The 19,067-nt window shown below is 34.7% G+C and overlaps 1 protein-coding gene across 1 annotated transcript in view; it reads left to right on the top strand.

Moving 5' to 3' along the window:
- The window catches only part of ATRX (ATRX chromatin remodeler), a gene marked incomplete in the record, with an annotated part of 191,522 nt that overhangs the window by 144,278 nt on the left and 28,177 nt on the right, over window positions 1-19,067 (top strand). Inside the window, 3 exon segments of the mRNA XM_056809652.1 lie at window positions 3,546-3,654; window positions 6,306-6,483; window positions 7,956-8,150. Coding sequence (XP_056665630.1) covers window positions 3,546-3,654; window positions 6,306-6,483; window positions 7,956-8,150 — 482 coding nt within the window.

Below are 19,067 nucleotides of genomic sequence, written 5' to 3' on the forward strand. Positions count from 1 at the left end.
GGTACTTCTTCCTTGGCTCCCAGCTGACCAAACTGTGAAGGTCCTTAGGCTGAAACCCTACCTTCAGTTAGGCCTAGACTCTACCTGACCTCTGAGAGGCCTATGCATGGTAACTGTGTGGATGTGACAGATCCCCCTGCCCAACTCCCTGATGGTTTATTAATTAATGTATTGGCATATAATTCATAAAGGATTTGAAGTCTTAAATCTCATTCTACACTAGGAATATTTTCCCTCTCAGGTATTTCATTTTGTCTTCTCAGATATTGGCATGAACAATTTGTAAGTCCAGTTCCTCAATTTGAATGCTAAACAATATGGAAATTAAATTTTGTTCTCATATTTTCCAAACAACTTAAAGTGGGAGCCATAGTGAGCAATATTCAGAAAAGTTTTTCTCTGTACATTAAATAGCCAAATACATTAGGAGAAAGACTAGTGACCTTTAGAAAAATAGTTCTAAAACCATTTAAAATTGATATATCTCCTGTCCCCCACCCTTCTATATCCTCCTTCCTCTGTTCCTCCTCCAGGACTTCCCCCTACCCCTCACTCCCTTGGGGAACAGAAAGGAACAATGAAGTCAGTGCCCACTGGCTCATATTCTGGGCATATTTTATCTTGTGGTCATTTAGGATAATTGGAAAGGGGAGGGGGGTTGGCACACACCATAATGGTACAAAATTGTCCTCCCTGAAGTCAGCTTTTTATACTTTAGATATATAGACCAGCTTCCTTTAATACTCATTTATGACTGTCATTGCAAGTCAGTCTGTTCAGTCCCTTTTCAAATGCTTATTTCTTGTGTTCATGCACTTCCCACTGTGTCAAGTGGTGCTTCCTCTTGTTTTTCCCCAAATTCTCTCTGTCATGTTCTCATATTCCATTGAAACATCTCTCCCCTCCAAAAAATTTTTTTTGGATTTTGAAACCTCTTCATCTATACCTTTCATTATCTATTTCTTAGAATGGGACAAAAAAGGATTATACAGAACTGTAGATGAAGGCACATCAAAGTTAATCTAAAAATAATATATTTTGTACTAATTTTCTAATCCCCTTCCTGATTTGGAAACCTTTTTTAGATACAGAAGCACATTGAACCAGTTGAGATTAGTGTATTAAACTCTATATTTTATATATTGTGCTTGTCCAATTAAAATTCGTTTGCTGTTAATTATTGCTCAGAAGTTATTCCTATAGTATAGTAATATGGGCTTTACTTTTCACTACCTGGAAAATTTTAGTGTTATATATCTTTGGAGACACTTAGAAATGTTTCTGCTCCCCCCCTCCCCCCTTTTTAAAACCCTTCTGCCTTACAATCAATACTGTGTATTGGTAAGGGCTAGGCAATGGGACTTGTCACACAGAGCTAGGAAGTGTCGCCCATTCCTCTTTAATCAGCTCTTGGTAGTATAAAAGAGGTGGACTTTTGCTACCAGTATTAGGTGAGGAAAGAAGACATTGCAGGCTGTCTCTGACCACTAGAGGGATGAGAACAGTTACCAGATGGAATACACGGAGTTGAGTAATGAACCGCACTACTCATCCACTTATCATGCTAACCCTAACCCTTTGGGAGCTTAAGAGTTGTAGTGGTATGGAACTCATTTAGGAAGAGTTGACATGTGCCTTTTAGTTCCTCGGAGCCTATCATTAACAAAGCCAATAAAGTTGTTGTGGTTGTTCAAGAAATATGCTTTGTGAGGTGAGTGAGGAGAGAGAAAATTATTTCCTTTTTGATGATAAGAAGTAGAATTATTGTGGGTGTTAACCTACATCCTATACAGAGCTCTGTGTGTGTGTGTGTGTGTGTGTGTGTACATGCATACATGTGTGTATAATGTGTGTGTATATACATTTCACTTTGATGAATTATTGGAAGAATGGTGCTATATATAGTTGGTAAAAAGAGCTTAGAATTTTTAAATAGATGTTTTCTTCTTTCCTAAAAGCATTCCTCACAAATGTAAATTACTAATATCACAAAGTCCTGAAGTATTGTTGATGAATTTGAATAGCCCAGATTCCCATATATAATATCAGATAGGTATGTGCTTATAAAATGTTAAATGAAATCTGTGTTTTCCATTCATTGTTATTTTATTAATATAGTTAGGTGTGCTGATTGTGTCATTTTGATAAGCCTCCTATTAATATTAATGCAAGTTTGTAATGGACTATTATTGCATTTTTCTTCCTCTTTTAAATTACCCAAATTCTTCATTTTTTTTATCTCGTTGTCATGGCCTTCCCTTTTTTGCCCTGAAAGAAAACCTCAGTGAACAAAACAACTGGATAAAGTGGATCACTGAGGAAGATAAATGGAAAATAGGCAGATATTCAAAATACAGCTTTGTGACTACCAGCCTACTAATGGATCTCTCTGCCTCAAACCTCTCCTATTCTAATCCATCCTCCATACAACTACCAGTGATCTTCCTTAATTATTTATCTGACAATTTCACTCCCCTGCTCAGTCAACTGTTGTCTAAATTGCTAAAGTATAAACCCCTTTATTTAACATTTAAATACCTTTACTCCCACACCCAGATCCAGTATGCTGCCAAAGCAGCATTTTTTCTGTTCCTTATGCATTGACTGTGCCTTAGGCCTGGTATGCTTTAACTGTTATTCTCCACCTCATAGAGTCTCTCTCTTCACTGTTTATCTTTTTATATTTATTCTCTATCAACTTCTACATGTACTTCTTGTTTCTGAAATAGAATGTAAGCTCCTTGAGAGTAGGAATTGTTTTCTTCTTTCTACTGGCATCCCTAGCACCTAATACAATGTCTTGCATGCAGTAGACAATCAATAGATTCTTGTTTATTGATTGGTAACAATGTTCAATGTAAATGACAAGTTTTAAATAATTTAAAAAGCAATTAGACTTTGTGGCATGTTGTTAAGAAAGGTTTTCTGTTGCTTTGGTTTTTCGTTTTTTGGTTTTTTTTTTCTTCACACCATAAATCTGGTAGTAATAGCCAATGAAAGTAAAGGCAATACAAATTTAAATTGAAACAAATCCAACTTAAATGTTATTAAAACTCCTATTTTTGATGAAGTCAAATATTTTATCCTACTAAATCTTGCTTTATGGAATGCATATGTTCCTGTAATGCCATGCATAGATTGGATCTTTGTGAATGTACTAGGGGAATTCACTATTTAAGGAAGACTAATGAATCCTAGGATTCTGGGATTTAGAGCTGAAAGGAATTTTAGAGGTCATCCAGTCCAACACCCTCATTTTATATTAGAGAATGCTGAGCCACAGAGTGGTAAAATAACTCAGCCAGGTGGTAAGTAGCAGAATCAATAGAGTGTTTTTAGATGAAGGATCTTTTTGTAATTAGTGATACTCCTCTCCCCCATTTGTCTGATGTATTTAAACATTTAAAGTTGTCATTGCATGAGCCATCATTAAGGATCTATAGGCCTTTATGCAACTTTTGTAAAGGATATAAAGCAAATATACTGTTACTACAAGCCTGATGACTACATAGTTTCATGTGTTTTCTTATTTGTTAAATTACTAGGGGAGGGGAAATGGTTTCGAAATATTGACTACTATCGTTTGGATGGCTCAACTACTGCGCAGTCAAGGAAGAAATGGGCTGAAGAGTTTAATGATGAGACAAATGTGAGGTAAGAAATCATTCATGATCATAATAAAATGATGGTGAAACAGCATACATACTTCATTGTGTCTAGGTTAATGACTTGTGTTCATATCAACTGCTGAAGATTAACTTGTGTCTACTGGACTACAAGATGTAGTCTTTATTTGTAGGAACTAGAATCCAATTGCTTTTGATATAAGATCAATGAAAATGATTAAACGGTTAGGAAATAGTACCTTCAAGAAGGTTAATGGAAATTATGGAAATTGGGTTTTTTCATTTATAGAGAAGGTAAATGAAGATTTAATTTCCTTTAGTATCTTAAGTGGGTATTAGACTAAATAGGTATTTTGAATATCTGTGAATTATCACCATAAAAAAGAATCTGCATGATTCTTTATTAAAGAATTTAAAAAAATTTTTTTTTGCATCAATAGAAATTTTAGATAGCTGCTAAGAAGGGTGAAGGATTTTTTGTTTAGAATTTATACTGTCGCAGATCTTTCAGGATAGCCAAGACACGGGAGTTATTACAAGTTTTATGGTTTTATATTTTACTACTCTGTGTGTGTGTGTGTGTGTGTGTGTGTGTGTGTGTGTGTGTGTGTGTGTGTGTGTATCTTGGGTGATTCCATTATTGGCTGTGTCTTGGCTTTTTGTTTGTTTTTAATTATTTTTTTGCTACTCTCATTCCACCCACTTATGGATATATTAGCTTTATTCTGCCTATCCAGAATATAACTTATTTAAGATAGTGCTTAAAATTTACAAAATGTAAGATTATTATTGTAAGTTTAAAAAGTCTTGGGGTCATTTTAAATTGTGATGTAAAATCAATCCTGTATTCCCAAGAGCCATGTTGACAAAGCCATGGCATGGGTGCCAAGGCAACACAGAGAAGGCTGCTCCATTCTCCCTCTCTCCACTGTTCCTGAGTCCTCCTCTCCTTCCATCCACCCAGTGTGAGCACTGGGATAACATAGGGAGCTCTCAGGCAGCTTGAAGTTCCACTTTGGGCACATAATCTCAAAAACATTCATCAATGCTGTTCTAGAACAATTACAAAGGCACTTTAAGATTAAATTTGAGTGGAGATCTAGGGATCAATGACAAAATTTGCCAGTAAAAAAGCAATTGTTAAGTTCCTACTGTGTGCTTGGCACTGTGTTAAGCACTTGGGATAGAACAAAAGGCAAAAGTCAGAATATGGAATGTCTTATACAAAGAACAGAATCAAATCCAGTGTTCCTGGATGGTATAGTATATATTGGTGTTTGAGATGAAAGATAACAGGAAAGGGAAGAGAGATCAAGTCATAAACTCCTTCAAACATCAAACAGAATTTTATAAGGGATCCTGGAGGTTATAGTAAACCACCATAATTTATTGAGTAGGAGCACAGCATGGTCTGGGAAGATTACTTCGATAATTGAATGGAAGATGGATTGTGGACCAAGCAACATGCTTTTGCAGTAATCCGGATTTAAGGTGATGAGGCCTTGTACTATAGTAGTTGCAGTGTCAGAGATGGGGCCATAAAGAACAGATGTTATAGAGGTAGAATCAGTAGGACTTAGTAATACATTGAATATAGGGAGGTGAGAGTGTGCAGAATTAGGACACTTAGGTTGTGAGTCCAAAGAGCTATGAGGATATTGATGCTTGACAGAGTTAGGGAAGTTAGGAAGAGAAGAGCATGATGGGAATGAATTAAAGTTCTCTGAAAAGCTAGAATAATGATTTCTATTATGTGCACATAACATTTTGCCCATTTTTTTCCATCTAACCATAAAAGTTGTCAATTCAAATTCATAATTGTAAGGCTAGGAGAAACTTAAAGTAGAATTTCATCCTGTCTATGAATTGTACAATTTGGCTTCTTAACAAAATTTTTAATATCTTAACTCGTTTCCTTTTCTTTAGTACCTGCATTCGGTAATGCTCATACTGACTGCTTTCTAAATAAAGTTTTTGTGGTCATCAACCTTGACTATTGTTGCTGTTCTTCTCTGTGCTTCAGTAGCTACAACTTCCTAAAATTTGGGGGCATCACATACTAGTCAATATCAATTCATCTTTCAGAGGAATTTGAGGTATAGGGAGATGGACAGGAATCACAATAAAGCTTCCCCATTAAGACACCCAATCTGTGTTAGTGCATCTATTTAGCATACACTTGTGCACAATTGTTTTACTTCAATACATAATAATTAAATGTCATTATACATTTCAGTAGTTCATTTCTTCATTTAATAGTTATCTTTTTCTCATTTTTATAGGTGTTATTGGAAATGTCACATGTACCAAGTGCTATTTTTTTTTTTTAAGTTAAAGTACTCCGGGCAAAATATGTAGAACTTGGGTTAGAATTTAAATATACAGAAGCTATGAGGGGAAATCATTAGATAAAACCCTTTAAACCCCAGGAAAATGCCACGTGTCTGTCCATAAACCACAATGAACTTTATTTACCAGATCTAAGCCTCTTTTAGTCCAAATCATTGGGTACTTGGACTATACTACACTGTCTCCTTTTTAGATTTAGCTTATTTCAAAAAGTGATAAATGAATTTCCAAAGCTTCTGATCTTTTAAAAGACTGCATTATAAAAAAATTTCTTCTTAGAAATGATCATTTCACCAGAGGTGACTAAAATACCTTTCTTTGTTTCTCTAGAGGCCGACTGTTTATCATTTCTACCAAAGCAGGATCTCTTGGAATTAATCTGGTAGCTGCTAACCGAGTGATCATCTTCGATGCCTCCTGGAATCCATCCTATGACATCCAGAGCATATTCAGAGTTTATCGCTTCGGACAAAATAAGCCTGTGTACGTCTATAGGTTCTTGGCTCAGGTGAGTCTGAAATGAGTCTTTTTGTAAACTATACAGAGATAATACATATATAACCCAGATTGAATTGCTTAGCTGTTTCAAAAGAAGGGAGGGAGTCAATTTGGATCATATAACTTTGGAAAACTGATGTGGAAGTTTATTAGAATAAAAAAAAGCATAAATTCACCATAAGAATGTAAAAATAAAATAAAATATGGAATTCATAAAAACCAAGTGGTAGAAAGACATGGATAACATGGGATCAGTGAAAACGAACACAGGGGGTATCTGCAAAATAGTGATAAATATTTTTTCGCCTCTCTTTACATACTAAGAGCTTAGAGCATTCACATAGTAAATGTATAATAAATGTTTCTTTGGGATTTTTTAAAACTCTTACCTTCTGGGTTACTATCAATTTCATGACAGAAGAGCAAAAGGAGTTAGGCCATCAGGGTTTAAATGGCTTAGCCAGGTTCATACAACTAGATTTCAGTAGTTCTCTGTGGCATGCATATATATATTTTATCAGTACAGAGCATTGCCCATCCATTTTCTTCAATTTTGTGTTATTTTCCTCAGTGACCATAATGAATTCTTTGGAGTTTAGGTTTTTGTATTATCTTGGTCTGTTTTCCATGTCACCTTAGTGTTTCAGCTTTTCTGAAATCAGATAGCCCATCTTCCTGATGTACTGGATGCTTTCTTCTGTTGCTCCTAGGGCTAATTCAGGCTGCCTGGCCATCTGTTATCTTGGACTCTTGACTGCATAACCCTTCCACCTCCTGTTTTCAATTGTATATATCATTGGTGATAACTTGGAAAACAGACATTAAATTGAAAAAAAAAAAAAGAGAAGAAACATATATCAAGGCAGCTAGAGTCAAAATTGATCTTTCTGCAATCTATTTCTATATTATTCATACTTTGATTAGGCCACTGGGGTGATTAGCATGGGTAAATGATTTTAAAAGTAAAAATTCCTTCATATTTGGCATTTGTTTTCTTGCTTGTTTCTTCCTACTTCAAAAATGCTAAACATGAAACTGATATGGGGGGAAAAAAAACAAGGAATTCACTATCAGTTATGTAATAGCAAGGTACACTCTTTAATCCCAAGAATAGAGATAAATATAGGAAAGTAAATTATCATTATCCAGAAAGGAAATAATAATTAGGCAACATAAATATATAATCAACAGTGATTTGTAACTAATAGATCTCAGTAATTTACATGGTAGAAATTCAAGCAATTGCTGGTACTAAACTCTAGCCTTCCTCTATTTGCACATCACACCCCCCTTCTCTTGGCTTTTTGGGGGTTTGTTGCTGTTGAAAACAGCCAATATTGCTGTGTCCTAATGAAGACTAGATTATTTTAATGCCTGTTATATTGAAAGTTACAATGCTCACCGGAAATGCCATACTTCTCTATGACTAATATTGATTAAATATTTTTTGTTTGTTTTTGTCTTTTACATTTTCTTACATAGGGAACTATGGAAGATAAAATCTATGATCGTCAAGTCACCAAGCAGTCTTTATCTTTCCGTGTTGTTGATCAACAACAAGTAGAGCGTCATTTTACTATGAATGAGTTGACTGAGCTTTATACTTTTGAACCAGACTTATTAGATGATCCAAATTCCGAAAAAAAGAAGAAACGGGATACTCCCATGCTGCCAAAGGTAAAATATAATTCTTTTGACTGTTGCTTTTTTTTTTTTATGGTCCAGGAAATTTTCATGAATATATAAAAATCAAGGTCATGTGAATTAGAACTATGGTTTCTTAGGTTTTCCAAATAAGATACAGTTGGATATTAAACAAAAGGGATTCATGCTTGGATGATTCCAAATAATAGAGTGACCAAGTCTCATTAGCAACCAAGAAAGCTGGTTTTGGAGTGTGATGACCTGGTTTTGAATTCTGGCTCAACCACTTATTATCTGGGTGACTTTGGGCATGTCACTTAACCTTTTAGGAGTTTTCTTATTTACAAAATGTGATTAGATTAGATGACCTCTAGTACCCCTTCTACTTCTAAGTCTATGGTCCCATAATCTTCTACCTTATGTCTTTTTTTCCCTGATGGTCTATGCCCAAGAATGCCTTCTTAGTCCTTTAAAGAGAATGTTTCTCCACTTACTATTGCTTTATAATTAACATTTATGCCCCCTCCCAAGAAATTTTAGTGGCATTGACAGATGTCAACAAAGAATCCCCTATGGCACCAGGTATTAATAATAACATAACAATATTTGAAATATTTAACTTTAAATTCTTAGCATAGTAAAAAAAAAACAACCCAGCCTTCTGGTAAAGAAGTTTGTAAATAGAAGAAAGAAAAAACAGTGCAGTAGTATTAAATAGATTCCCAGTAGAGGGCAGAAATCCTTCTAAAACAGTACACTGTGAGAAACTGAAGCAGGCCTTCTTCAGTTTTCACAGAGCAGGTAAGAGCCAGTAGGTAAAAACAACTGTGAGCTTTTATATAGTTACCATTGGTGTTCTTTGTAAGATTGTGTAGGAAATCAAGAGTAAGACTTTTCGTACATTCGTTGTGCTTTTTCTTTGTTTCAAATTTTCATAGAATAGTTTTCCCCAACAAAGTTTACACTTTTGTCCATTATGTATTGTTTTTCCTTAAAAATTGATGGGAAAATAATGCCTTGTCTTATTTCTTGACCCACTGATTACAAAAGATGCAGGATGTCCATTGATCCCTTGGTGTGAGCACTCATTCCTCTTTCCTACGTCACCATAGTAGATGATCCTCATGAGTTGCTATGGCTGGAATTTTCCATTGCATCCCACAGTAGCCACATGGTGTGATCTGTTTGCTTGAGCACAAGGCCCCTTTACAGAGCTCCTAACAAGTAGTCACCTAGCCTTTGCTCGAGGACTTTCTCTTCAGTAAGGGAGAGTCCCTATCCCCTCAGACAGTCCATTCCTCTTCTGGGGAACTTCACTTGTTAGCCTAGCATTCCTGACATCAAGCCTATTTTGCCACTTTACAACTTCAATCCTGCTTCTTCCCCTGAAACCAAGTAAAACCAGATTTATCCTTTTGCCACAGCATAGTCCTTCAGATTACTTGAAGTCACCTAACAGTAGCAATATTCTGAGTTCCTTTAACTGATTTTATGGTGTAAACTTGAGGCTTTTCAACATGCTAGCTCCTCTCTCCTGTACTTTCACCATCTATGAATGCTCTTCCTTCAACTTCACACTGTCCTCTACTCTCAAATTTCTTACCCCTTTGTCATAGCTCCACTTTTCCCTTGCCAAAACCCCTACCATGAATTATTCTCGCCATCTGGCTGCTCTGCTCCTATTTGGGTTCTGCTGAAGATAACTTAAGGAAATCACAAAACTATACTTGACTGGATAGATTATAAATTCATGTTAGCCAGCTTCAACTGGGCAAAACTGCAGCAAGATAGCTCTTTTATTTCTTTGTAATTGACTTCCCATCATATTACCCAGAGAAACTTTGCAAATTTATTTTCTCTCCTAAAGCCTCCCACACTTCTCTCTCTCCCCCAAACTCTTAGCCATATGAGCCCTTTCTTCTTCCATTCTCTTCATCTCAAAATTATTGAGATCGTCCTTCATTCTCTGCTTCTTTGTCAGTCTCTAATAATGAAGTGACTCTGTTTATCAAAGCCAATCCCTGTACAAATTCCCTTGATCCCAACAAACTCCAGTATTCTGTAGCTGATTGCTCTCTCAGTCTTAGTCCCTCCCTCTCATCTTCAGCTTCTCCATATTTATTGGTTCTTCCCCTCAAACAAGCCTAGCTCCCCTGTCCTTTACAAACAAAAAATTGCTTCACCATTTTGTCAAGATTTTATCCCTGTCTTATTTAGCTAAACTCCTAAAATAAAGGATCTCACCAAAATGTTAGATTGCATCTACTTCTACCCCTCAATTCACTGCAGTCTGGCTTTCAGCCCAAGTGGTCAACTGAAACTGCTTTCTCCAAAGTGACAAATGATCTCTTTTTTGCCAAATCTTTTGGTCTTTTCTCAGTCCTCATCCTTTTTGACCTCTATTGTATTTGACATGTCAACTACTTTCTCTTCCTGCTTACTCTCCTCTCTTTAAGTTTTTATGACATTGCCCTGTTGAAGTTCTTATAGCTATTTCATTGCTCCATCTTATTCCCACTTACTGTGGGTGTACTCCTGAGTTCAGTCTTCCTTCCTTTTGTCTTCCCTCTCTTTACTCTCTCTTGGTGACATCAGCACCCATGAGTTAACTTGTCATCTCTATATAAATGACTCACAGAGCTTTTTCCAGCCCAATTCTCTCCCCTGCGCTTTAAGTTTCTTATAACCACCTTCATATTGGAATTTCAGACTAGAGGTCAAATGCAACATTTCAGAAATGGAACTCATTTTTACCATAGTGTAACATATCTGGCCCCTTCTCTCTAGTCACACAGCTTGCACCTTAGTTCAGACTCTCATCACCTTTTACCTGGGAACTGTTAAAACACTATCCTAATTGATTTTGTCCCAAATCTCCCTTCACCCTCAACTCTAATCTATCCTCTTCTACACAGCCACCAAAGCAATTTTCCTTCATCTTAGATCTGACCATATCACTCTCCTACACAATAAACTCCAGTTGCTCTCTTTTGACCCTGGAATAAAATATAAATCTTTTTGACATTTAAACCCATTTACTCACTTGATCCTGTCCTAACCATCCTCTTGGATCTTGCTATACTGATCTCCTTTCTCTTCCTCATAAATGACACTATTTTGTGCTTTTGCATTGACCATTTCCCAACACTCATATATAGTCTCCTTTTTACCCATGTCTCATAGAATTCATTCTCTTTCTTCAAGACACGAGTCAGGCACCACCTTCTATGTGAATTATTTCCTGATCCATTCAGGTGATTTTGGCCCCCTTCCTGCCCTCCCCTACCACCACCATTTCAGTCTTTATCTTCCTGTTGATCTTGAGTCCAAGCCTTCCTTGTATGACTTCCCAAATCCAATATTTGATCATCTTTATCACCAGTCTTATGAAATTTTACATTTGAGTTTACATTAGCCTTAGACAATTTGAATTTCATTGAATGTAATAGATTCCTCTTGAACTAGCCTGAAACAGCATTAAGATTACGTCACTTTAAAATGGAGGCCATATCTAGTAAAATTGCTTTGGCATCTTTCTGTCGTCTCTACATAAACATTGGAAAATGCTACGGAAATAATTATTACAATATAATTTATTTATCTTAATTATATTTCTGGCACATCTTTAAATATTTTGTATAGGCACTGATTTTTCTTTACAATAATTTTAATGTGAAATAAAATCTTTGTCCATAGAAACACTTAAATGTTTAATTTGAATTCGTTGCCATGTTTTTACTATAGTAAGAAACATAATAATGAAGATCCTTTTTTCTTAGTTAAACATGAGAGAACGCTTGCATATTTTACTGTTTGCATAGAGATTTGGTAACATTATTAAATCCTTCTCTCATTTTCTCAGCTTCTGACTGGGCTTTTTAGACTAGTTCTGCAAGAGCCTATTCTTGTTAGAATAGCTTTGGACTAGACCACCTACAGTGTCTATGCACCTGTCAAAGAGATTTAACAAATGTTAAGTAGATACAGATACTCTAAAAGAAAAGTAATTTGAAAATAAACCTGAACAAGTGTATCTAATCCTTTTAGTGGGAGAGATTTAATAGAAGCAGCATTTCTTACCCCTTTGTCATAGACTTTTCCTCAATGCTATCTATATCAATGAACTTTTCTCCCATTCGAAATAATTTAAAATTGTAGCACCACTATCAAAGTTCCCTAAGATTTTATATTATTGAAAACACATCACATGACTTTCAAAAACTGTTGTTGTTGAAGTTTTCTTTTTCCTTCTGTCATGTTAGTATTTACAGAATTGGCAAGATCACAACTTTTTGAGAATGCACATATAATCATAAAAATACTCCTTCATGGATTTTAGCCCTTTTTTAGATGAAACTCCACATGTTTCAGTTGACAGTAAAAAACATTTAAATTTTTTTTAAAGATCAGCACAAGTCATCTTGTATGTTATTATGATCATGTTCTGTAAGCTAGTTGCAACCATTAGAGATATGGAAGAAAATAAAAATCTAACTGCTAACTTTAAATGCAATTGGATTAAACAGTCCAATATAATGAAAAAGAATGGCATATTTGATAAGAAAACAAAATAAATATATGGGAAGGGGGTGGGGAAATTGACTGCCATGAATCTTAAAAAAGCAAGAATTGACATTATACAATCAGACATAGCAAAAACAAGTTTTTACCACATGGGGGTTGGGGGAAAGAATCCACATTATGCCAAAAGGAACCATAGACAACAAACCAATGTCAATATAGGAAAATTAGCTGAAATGTATAAAGATAGTAGAGGAGGATTGCAATGTCCTTCTCTCAGTTTTGGACAAGTCTAACAGAGAGAAACAGAGGGGGAGGCTAGAGAACTGAACAAATTCCTGAAGAAATTAAATCTAAAATACTTATCGTACCTTTTAATTTCTGAGCCCGATATGAAATTTTTACATAAAACTGACCATGTGTGAGGTCCTAGGAATATTACAAACAAATGTTAAAAAGGCAGAATAATTGAGGCGGTTCAGTGGATATAGAGAGCTAGGCCAGGAGTTGTGAGGATCTGAGTTCAAATTTGACCTCCGACACTTCCAGCTATTTGGCCATGAGCCCAATTGCCTAGCCCTTATCACTCTTCTGCCTGTACAATCAATACCTGTATCAATTCCAAGACAGAAGATAAGAGTTTTTTAAAAAGAAAAAAGGCAGAATAATAATGGCATCCTCTATAGAACATAATGTAATAATAATTGTAATAAGTTCAGGGAGAACAAACAAAAAACAACAGACCCAAATGGAAACTTAACAAAGCCCTAACAAATGAGTGGATGAGAAAATAGAAACAATACTTATGTGAATGAAAAAGCTAATGATTATAATATCAATAGATATTTTATATCTAATAAAATAAATGTGAAAATAAAATTCCAAAATTTCTGGGATGTAACTTTGAGGAAAAAAATATCCCTTTAATCATTAACAAGATAGGTTCATGACCTGAATATGCATTTTTAACAAATTAGCCAATAAATAAACCTAAAATAAAGACAAATGTGAGATGTTTAAAAAGAGAGATGGAATAAACTTGTAAACCAAAAAGCTAACTACATTATAAAAACAAAAACTGGTTCTTTAAAAGACTAATAAAATAGATAAATCTTTAATTGAATTAAAAACTGTAGGGCATAAAATCAAATCAAAAATATTAAATAAATAAGGTGAAATCACAACAAAAACAGAAGAAATCAAAAGAAATATCAGACCCTACTATGTATAGTTATATGCCACCAAAGCTAAGATCACCAAGGAAATGATGAAATACCTTCCTAAGTAGACAATACCCCAATAACAGAAGATCAAATAGAAATCTTAAATAACCTAATCTCAGAGAAGGAAATAGAACTTGCTTTAAAGGAACTACCAGGGAAAAAACTAGTCATAATATATTTACAGGAGAATTCTATCAAACTTTTAAAGAACAATTAGTACTAGTAATACCCAAATTATTGTCAGGAAATGAGAAAGAAAGCATTCTACAAGATTACTTTCATAAGACAACTACAGTTCCAGTAACTAAATCAAGGAAGGATAAAACACAAGCATAAAAACTATGTTGAGATCATTAATGAAAATTGTTTTAAAATTTTTTCAATAAAATCCTGTTGAGCAGACTGCAGCAGTTCATCTAAGAACTCATTCATCATGACTTCAGTTGGATTTCTTTTAGAGATACAAGGATGATTCAATGTTAGGAAAGCAATCATCATAATCCTATGAAAATCAGAAAACATCCCAAACCATATAATTGTCTCAACAGATACAGAAAAAGGTTTTTAGAAAGTACAACATTCACTTATGCTAAAAACCCTTCAAATGCCTATCACTTATAGGGAATACAACAAGCATTTATTTCAGTTCCTACTTTGCACCAAGCAGTGTGCTAAACACTTTACAAATATTATCTCAAATGAACCTCATAAACAGCCCTTTGAGGTTGGTGCCATTTTACACTTGAGATAAATTATGAGGTGGACAAAAGTTAAAATGATTTGTTTCCTGGGTCACACATCTAGTAAGGATCTGTGGCTTTATTTAAACTGAGGTCTTCCTGAATCCATGCCTACCAGTCTATCCACTGATCTGCTCAGATGCCTTTCTGGACATAAAAGTCATGAAAAGTTTCTTGTAAAACAATCATCATATGCCAGGGAGATATACTAGAACCTTTCCCAATAAATGTAAGGAAATCCACTCTTCACACTGTTATCATTTTTAAGCCCTTACCTTTTGTCTTAAGAGTCAATACTTAGTACTGCCTCCAGGGCAGAAGAGGGATAAGAGTTAGGCAGTAGATGTTAATTAACTTGCCCAGGGTCACACAGCTAGGAAGTGTCTGAAGCCAGATTTAAATCCAGGACCTCTCATCTCTAAGTCTCCTTCTCAATTCACTGAGCCACCCAGCTGCCCCTCCCCACCAATATTTTATATAGTTCTGGAAATGTTAGCAATATTAGGAAGATAAGAGTAGAAAATTTAAAGTGCAAAGCTGAGTAAAGGGAATAAAATTATCACTGTTTGCTAATGATATGGAATATGGTGGTTTACTTAGAAAATCCTAGAGAATTCACCGATACTGAGATTGAAAACTCCAAGCAAAGTTATAGGCTACAAAATAAACTCTTAAATACCAACTTCGCTTCTATGTGACAATAATAAGAAATCCAAGAGGCAATTATAGAAAAGGAAATCCCATTTCAAATAATTTTTTTAAATATATAAAATTTCTGGGTATCAGTCTATGAAAGGCCACAAATTACTTGTACAGATTTAATTACAAAATCTTCCTTAAAGAAAAAAAGGACAAATTCAGTAACTAGAGAAATATTTAGTGTTTATGGTTTATAATTCAACTAAGCTAATTAACAGTTTTAACACTGTACCAAATTATCAAATGCATATAGACTCAGCAAAACAGTAACATTTTATTTGGAAAAAAGAAAATAAAATATCAAGAGAAACAATGAAAAGAGATAGGGATGAAATATGAGGGAATGGCTCTTCCAGACTTAGCCTATAAGTAGTAAGTCATCGATACTATCTAATATTGCTCATGAAATAAAAGTCGGATCAACAGAGCAGACTAGACAGGGGAGAGTTAGAAACAATGGAACTCAAGTCAATATTCAGTAAACCAGAAAATGTAAATGTTTTAGGGAAGACCTCTATTTGATATACACTGCTGGGATCCCTTTAAAGTAGTCTGGCAGAAATTAAGCTTAGATAACCACCACTTTATATAAGTTAAAACAATGCATTTTAAATGGATACAAAACCTTAATATTGAAAATCCTACTATAAAAATTTAGACAAGAATGAGGTTATATACCTCTCACAGTTTTTAGGTAGGAGATGTATTCTTAACAAGAGCTAGAGGCAATTACAGAAGATAAAAATGGATAACTGATTACCTGAAACTGAAAGTCTTCTGCACAGACAAAATTATTATACCTGAATATAGAAGGTAAGTAGCTAGATTGGGGAGTGTGTGTTTGTGTGTGTAAATCTTTGTATGGAATTTCCCTGATAAGTGGTTTTGTTTTTTGTTTTTTGAGGACAATCAGTTTATAGGTAAAACAAAAAAAGTGTGAATCTTTGCCAATGAGAAAATATAGGAAGTATGATTCACCCTAGGACTGCATCTATATATAAATTATCACTAGGTACCCTGCCTATATACATAGACTTCTTAGTCAATAAGAAGTTTTCGATGCACATTCTTTAAACTTTCCAAGTTCTACAAAATCCATTTTCGTTCTCTTAAGCAGTTGCCAAAGTCAAACAGCACATTACTATTTCATATTGACATATTTTCAAAATTTTATATTAGTGACATTTTATAGGTAGTGAATTTTAAAAAATTATCTTTACAACTACTATTGTAAATATATCCATAGTATTTTAACAATTAGCATCTATAATGATGTATGTTTGTGGATAAATATTCCACAGTGACATATGCATGTATACAGATACCACAAGGTATATATTATTATATATATTATATATTATATTCATAAGGCGTTCTGATAAATAAGTGATCAAAGGATAGGAATGAACTATTCATATGAATTGCAAACTGCTAATTATAATCGTAATTTACTATTATTCATAGGAAGGAATTCTCTGTATCATTAATAATCTATTTTTTATTATAAGATCTTTTATTTTACCAATGACATTTAACATATTTCCACATAAGTTTTCTGAAGTTATATGATCCAAGTTGTCTCCTTCCCTTCTTCCCTCCCCACTCCTGGAGCTGGCAAGCAATTCTATCCGGGTTATACATGTATTATCACACAAAATATATTTCCATATTGATCCATTTCATAAGCAAATAATCATATAAAAACAAAATCCCAAATTAAAGTGAAAAATTACATGCTTCCCAATTCCAACAGTTCTTTCTGTGGGTAGTATTCTTTGTCCTAAGACCCTCTGAATTGTCCTGGATCATTGTATTGCTGAGAGTAACTAAGTCTATCACAATTGATCATTCCACAACATTGCTTTTAATGTAAAATGTTCTCCTTGTCCTGCTTATTTCATTCTTCATCAGTTCAAGAAGGTATTTCCAGCTCTTTCTGAAATCATCCTCTTCATCATTTTATAGCACAATAATATTCCATAGCCATCATAATCTACAATTTGTTCAGCCATTCCCCAATTGGTGGGCATCTCATTAATTTCCAATTCCTTGGTATCACAAAAAGAGTTGCTATCAATATTTTTGTAGAAGCAAGTCTTTCTCCCCACCCCCCCACCCCCCTTTTTTTTTTTATCTCTTTGGGATACAGACCTAGTAATGATATTACTGGATCAAAGGGTATGCACAGTCTTTTAGCCCTTTGGGCATAATTTCAAATTGCTCTCCAGAGTGGTTGAATCAGTTCACTACTACACCAACAATGCATTAGTGTCCCAATTTTGCCTTGTTCCTTTACTATCATATTGACCAATCTGATAGATGTGAGGTGGTACCTCAGCATTGTTTTATTTTGCATTTCTCTAATCAAGAGGGAATTAGAACAATTCTTCATATGATTATTGATGGCTTTGATTTCTTCACTTGTTCATATCCTTTGACCATTTGTCAACTGGGGAATGGCTTGTATTCTTATAAGTTTGATTTGATTCTCTATATGAGAAATGAGATATTTGTCTCATTGATGAGAACAACAAATGAGAAATTTGTTATAAATTTTTTCCCTCAGTTGTTTCCCTTTTAATCTTGATTACATTGATTTTGCCAAATCAGTAACAACAAAGAGAAATGAACATCAAAACAACTCAGAAATTTTGCCTCACAGCCTGCAGATTGTCAAAGATAACAAAAAATAGGATTGTCAACATTGGAGGAGGTGTGGCAAGATAGGACTATACCTATTTCATTGTTGGATCTATGAATCAGTACGACCATTTTGGAAAATAATTAGGAATTATGCAGATAAAGTGACTGAACTATTTGTGCTCTTTGACCCAGAGCTGCTTTTACTAGGTTCATAACCCATGGAGGACATTTATAAAAAGAATGTTGCTACATACACCAAATTTTATAGTAGCGCTTTTTTTGCCAGCAAAGAATTGAAAACAAAGATGATGCCCATCAGTTCAGGAATGATTAAAGCACATAAATATAATAGAATACTACTGTGCTATAAAAAATGATAGGTGTGGTGAATACAGAGAAGCAAGCAAAGATTTCTATGAACTCATGCCTATTGATGTGCAGAGTCAGGTAAAGAAAAAACATAACACACATTCACAATCGGAGTATAATTACAGAGAACAAGCATGACTCAAAACAAGAGACAAAAAAGATACCTACATTCCTTTGCAGAGATGGGAGGATAATCAGTGTTGTGCATTGAAGATACTTTCAGATTTCTTTTCTTTTTAAACCCTTACCTTTTGTCTTGGAATCACTACTTTGTATTGGCTCCAAGGCAGAAGAGTGGTAAGGGCTAGGCCATGGGGGTCAAGTGTCTTGCCCAGGGTCACACAGCTGGGAAGTGTCTGAGACCAGATTTGAAACCAGGACCTCCCATCTCTGGGCCTGACTTCAATCCACTTAACTACTCAGGTGCCCCCCTTTCAGATTTCCTAGATATGTTCATCATTTATGCCAATTTCCCCTTCTTTTTCTTTTCATCTTTAAAAACTAGTTTTTGTGACCCTGGGCAAGTTGGTTCTCATTTGTAAAATTGGAACTGTAATGTCACATAACTCATAGGGTTATGGTGAAGATCAAATGAGATAACATATGTAAAGTACTATATACATGTTAACTATTGTTTTTATCATTCCATAGTTGCTTCTCATTGATGTCAGTATATAGAGATGACCAGTTTTTTAGTATGACAATCAGTATGTTCATAGCAATTTTTTTCCACTTTTTTTCATATTATAGTGTAA

Source organism: Monodelphis domestica, chromosome X (genome assembly GCF_027887165.1).
Source record: "Monodelphis domestica isolate mMonDom1 chromosome X, mMonDom1.pri, whole genome shotgun sequence".
NCBI lineage: Eukaryota > Metazoa > Chordata > Mammalia > Didelphimorphia > Didelphidae > Monodelphis > Monodelphis domestica.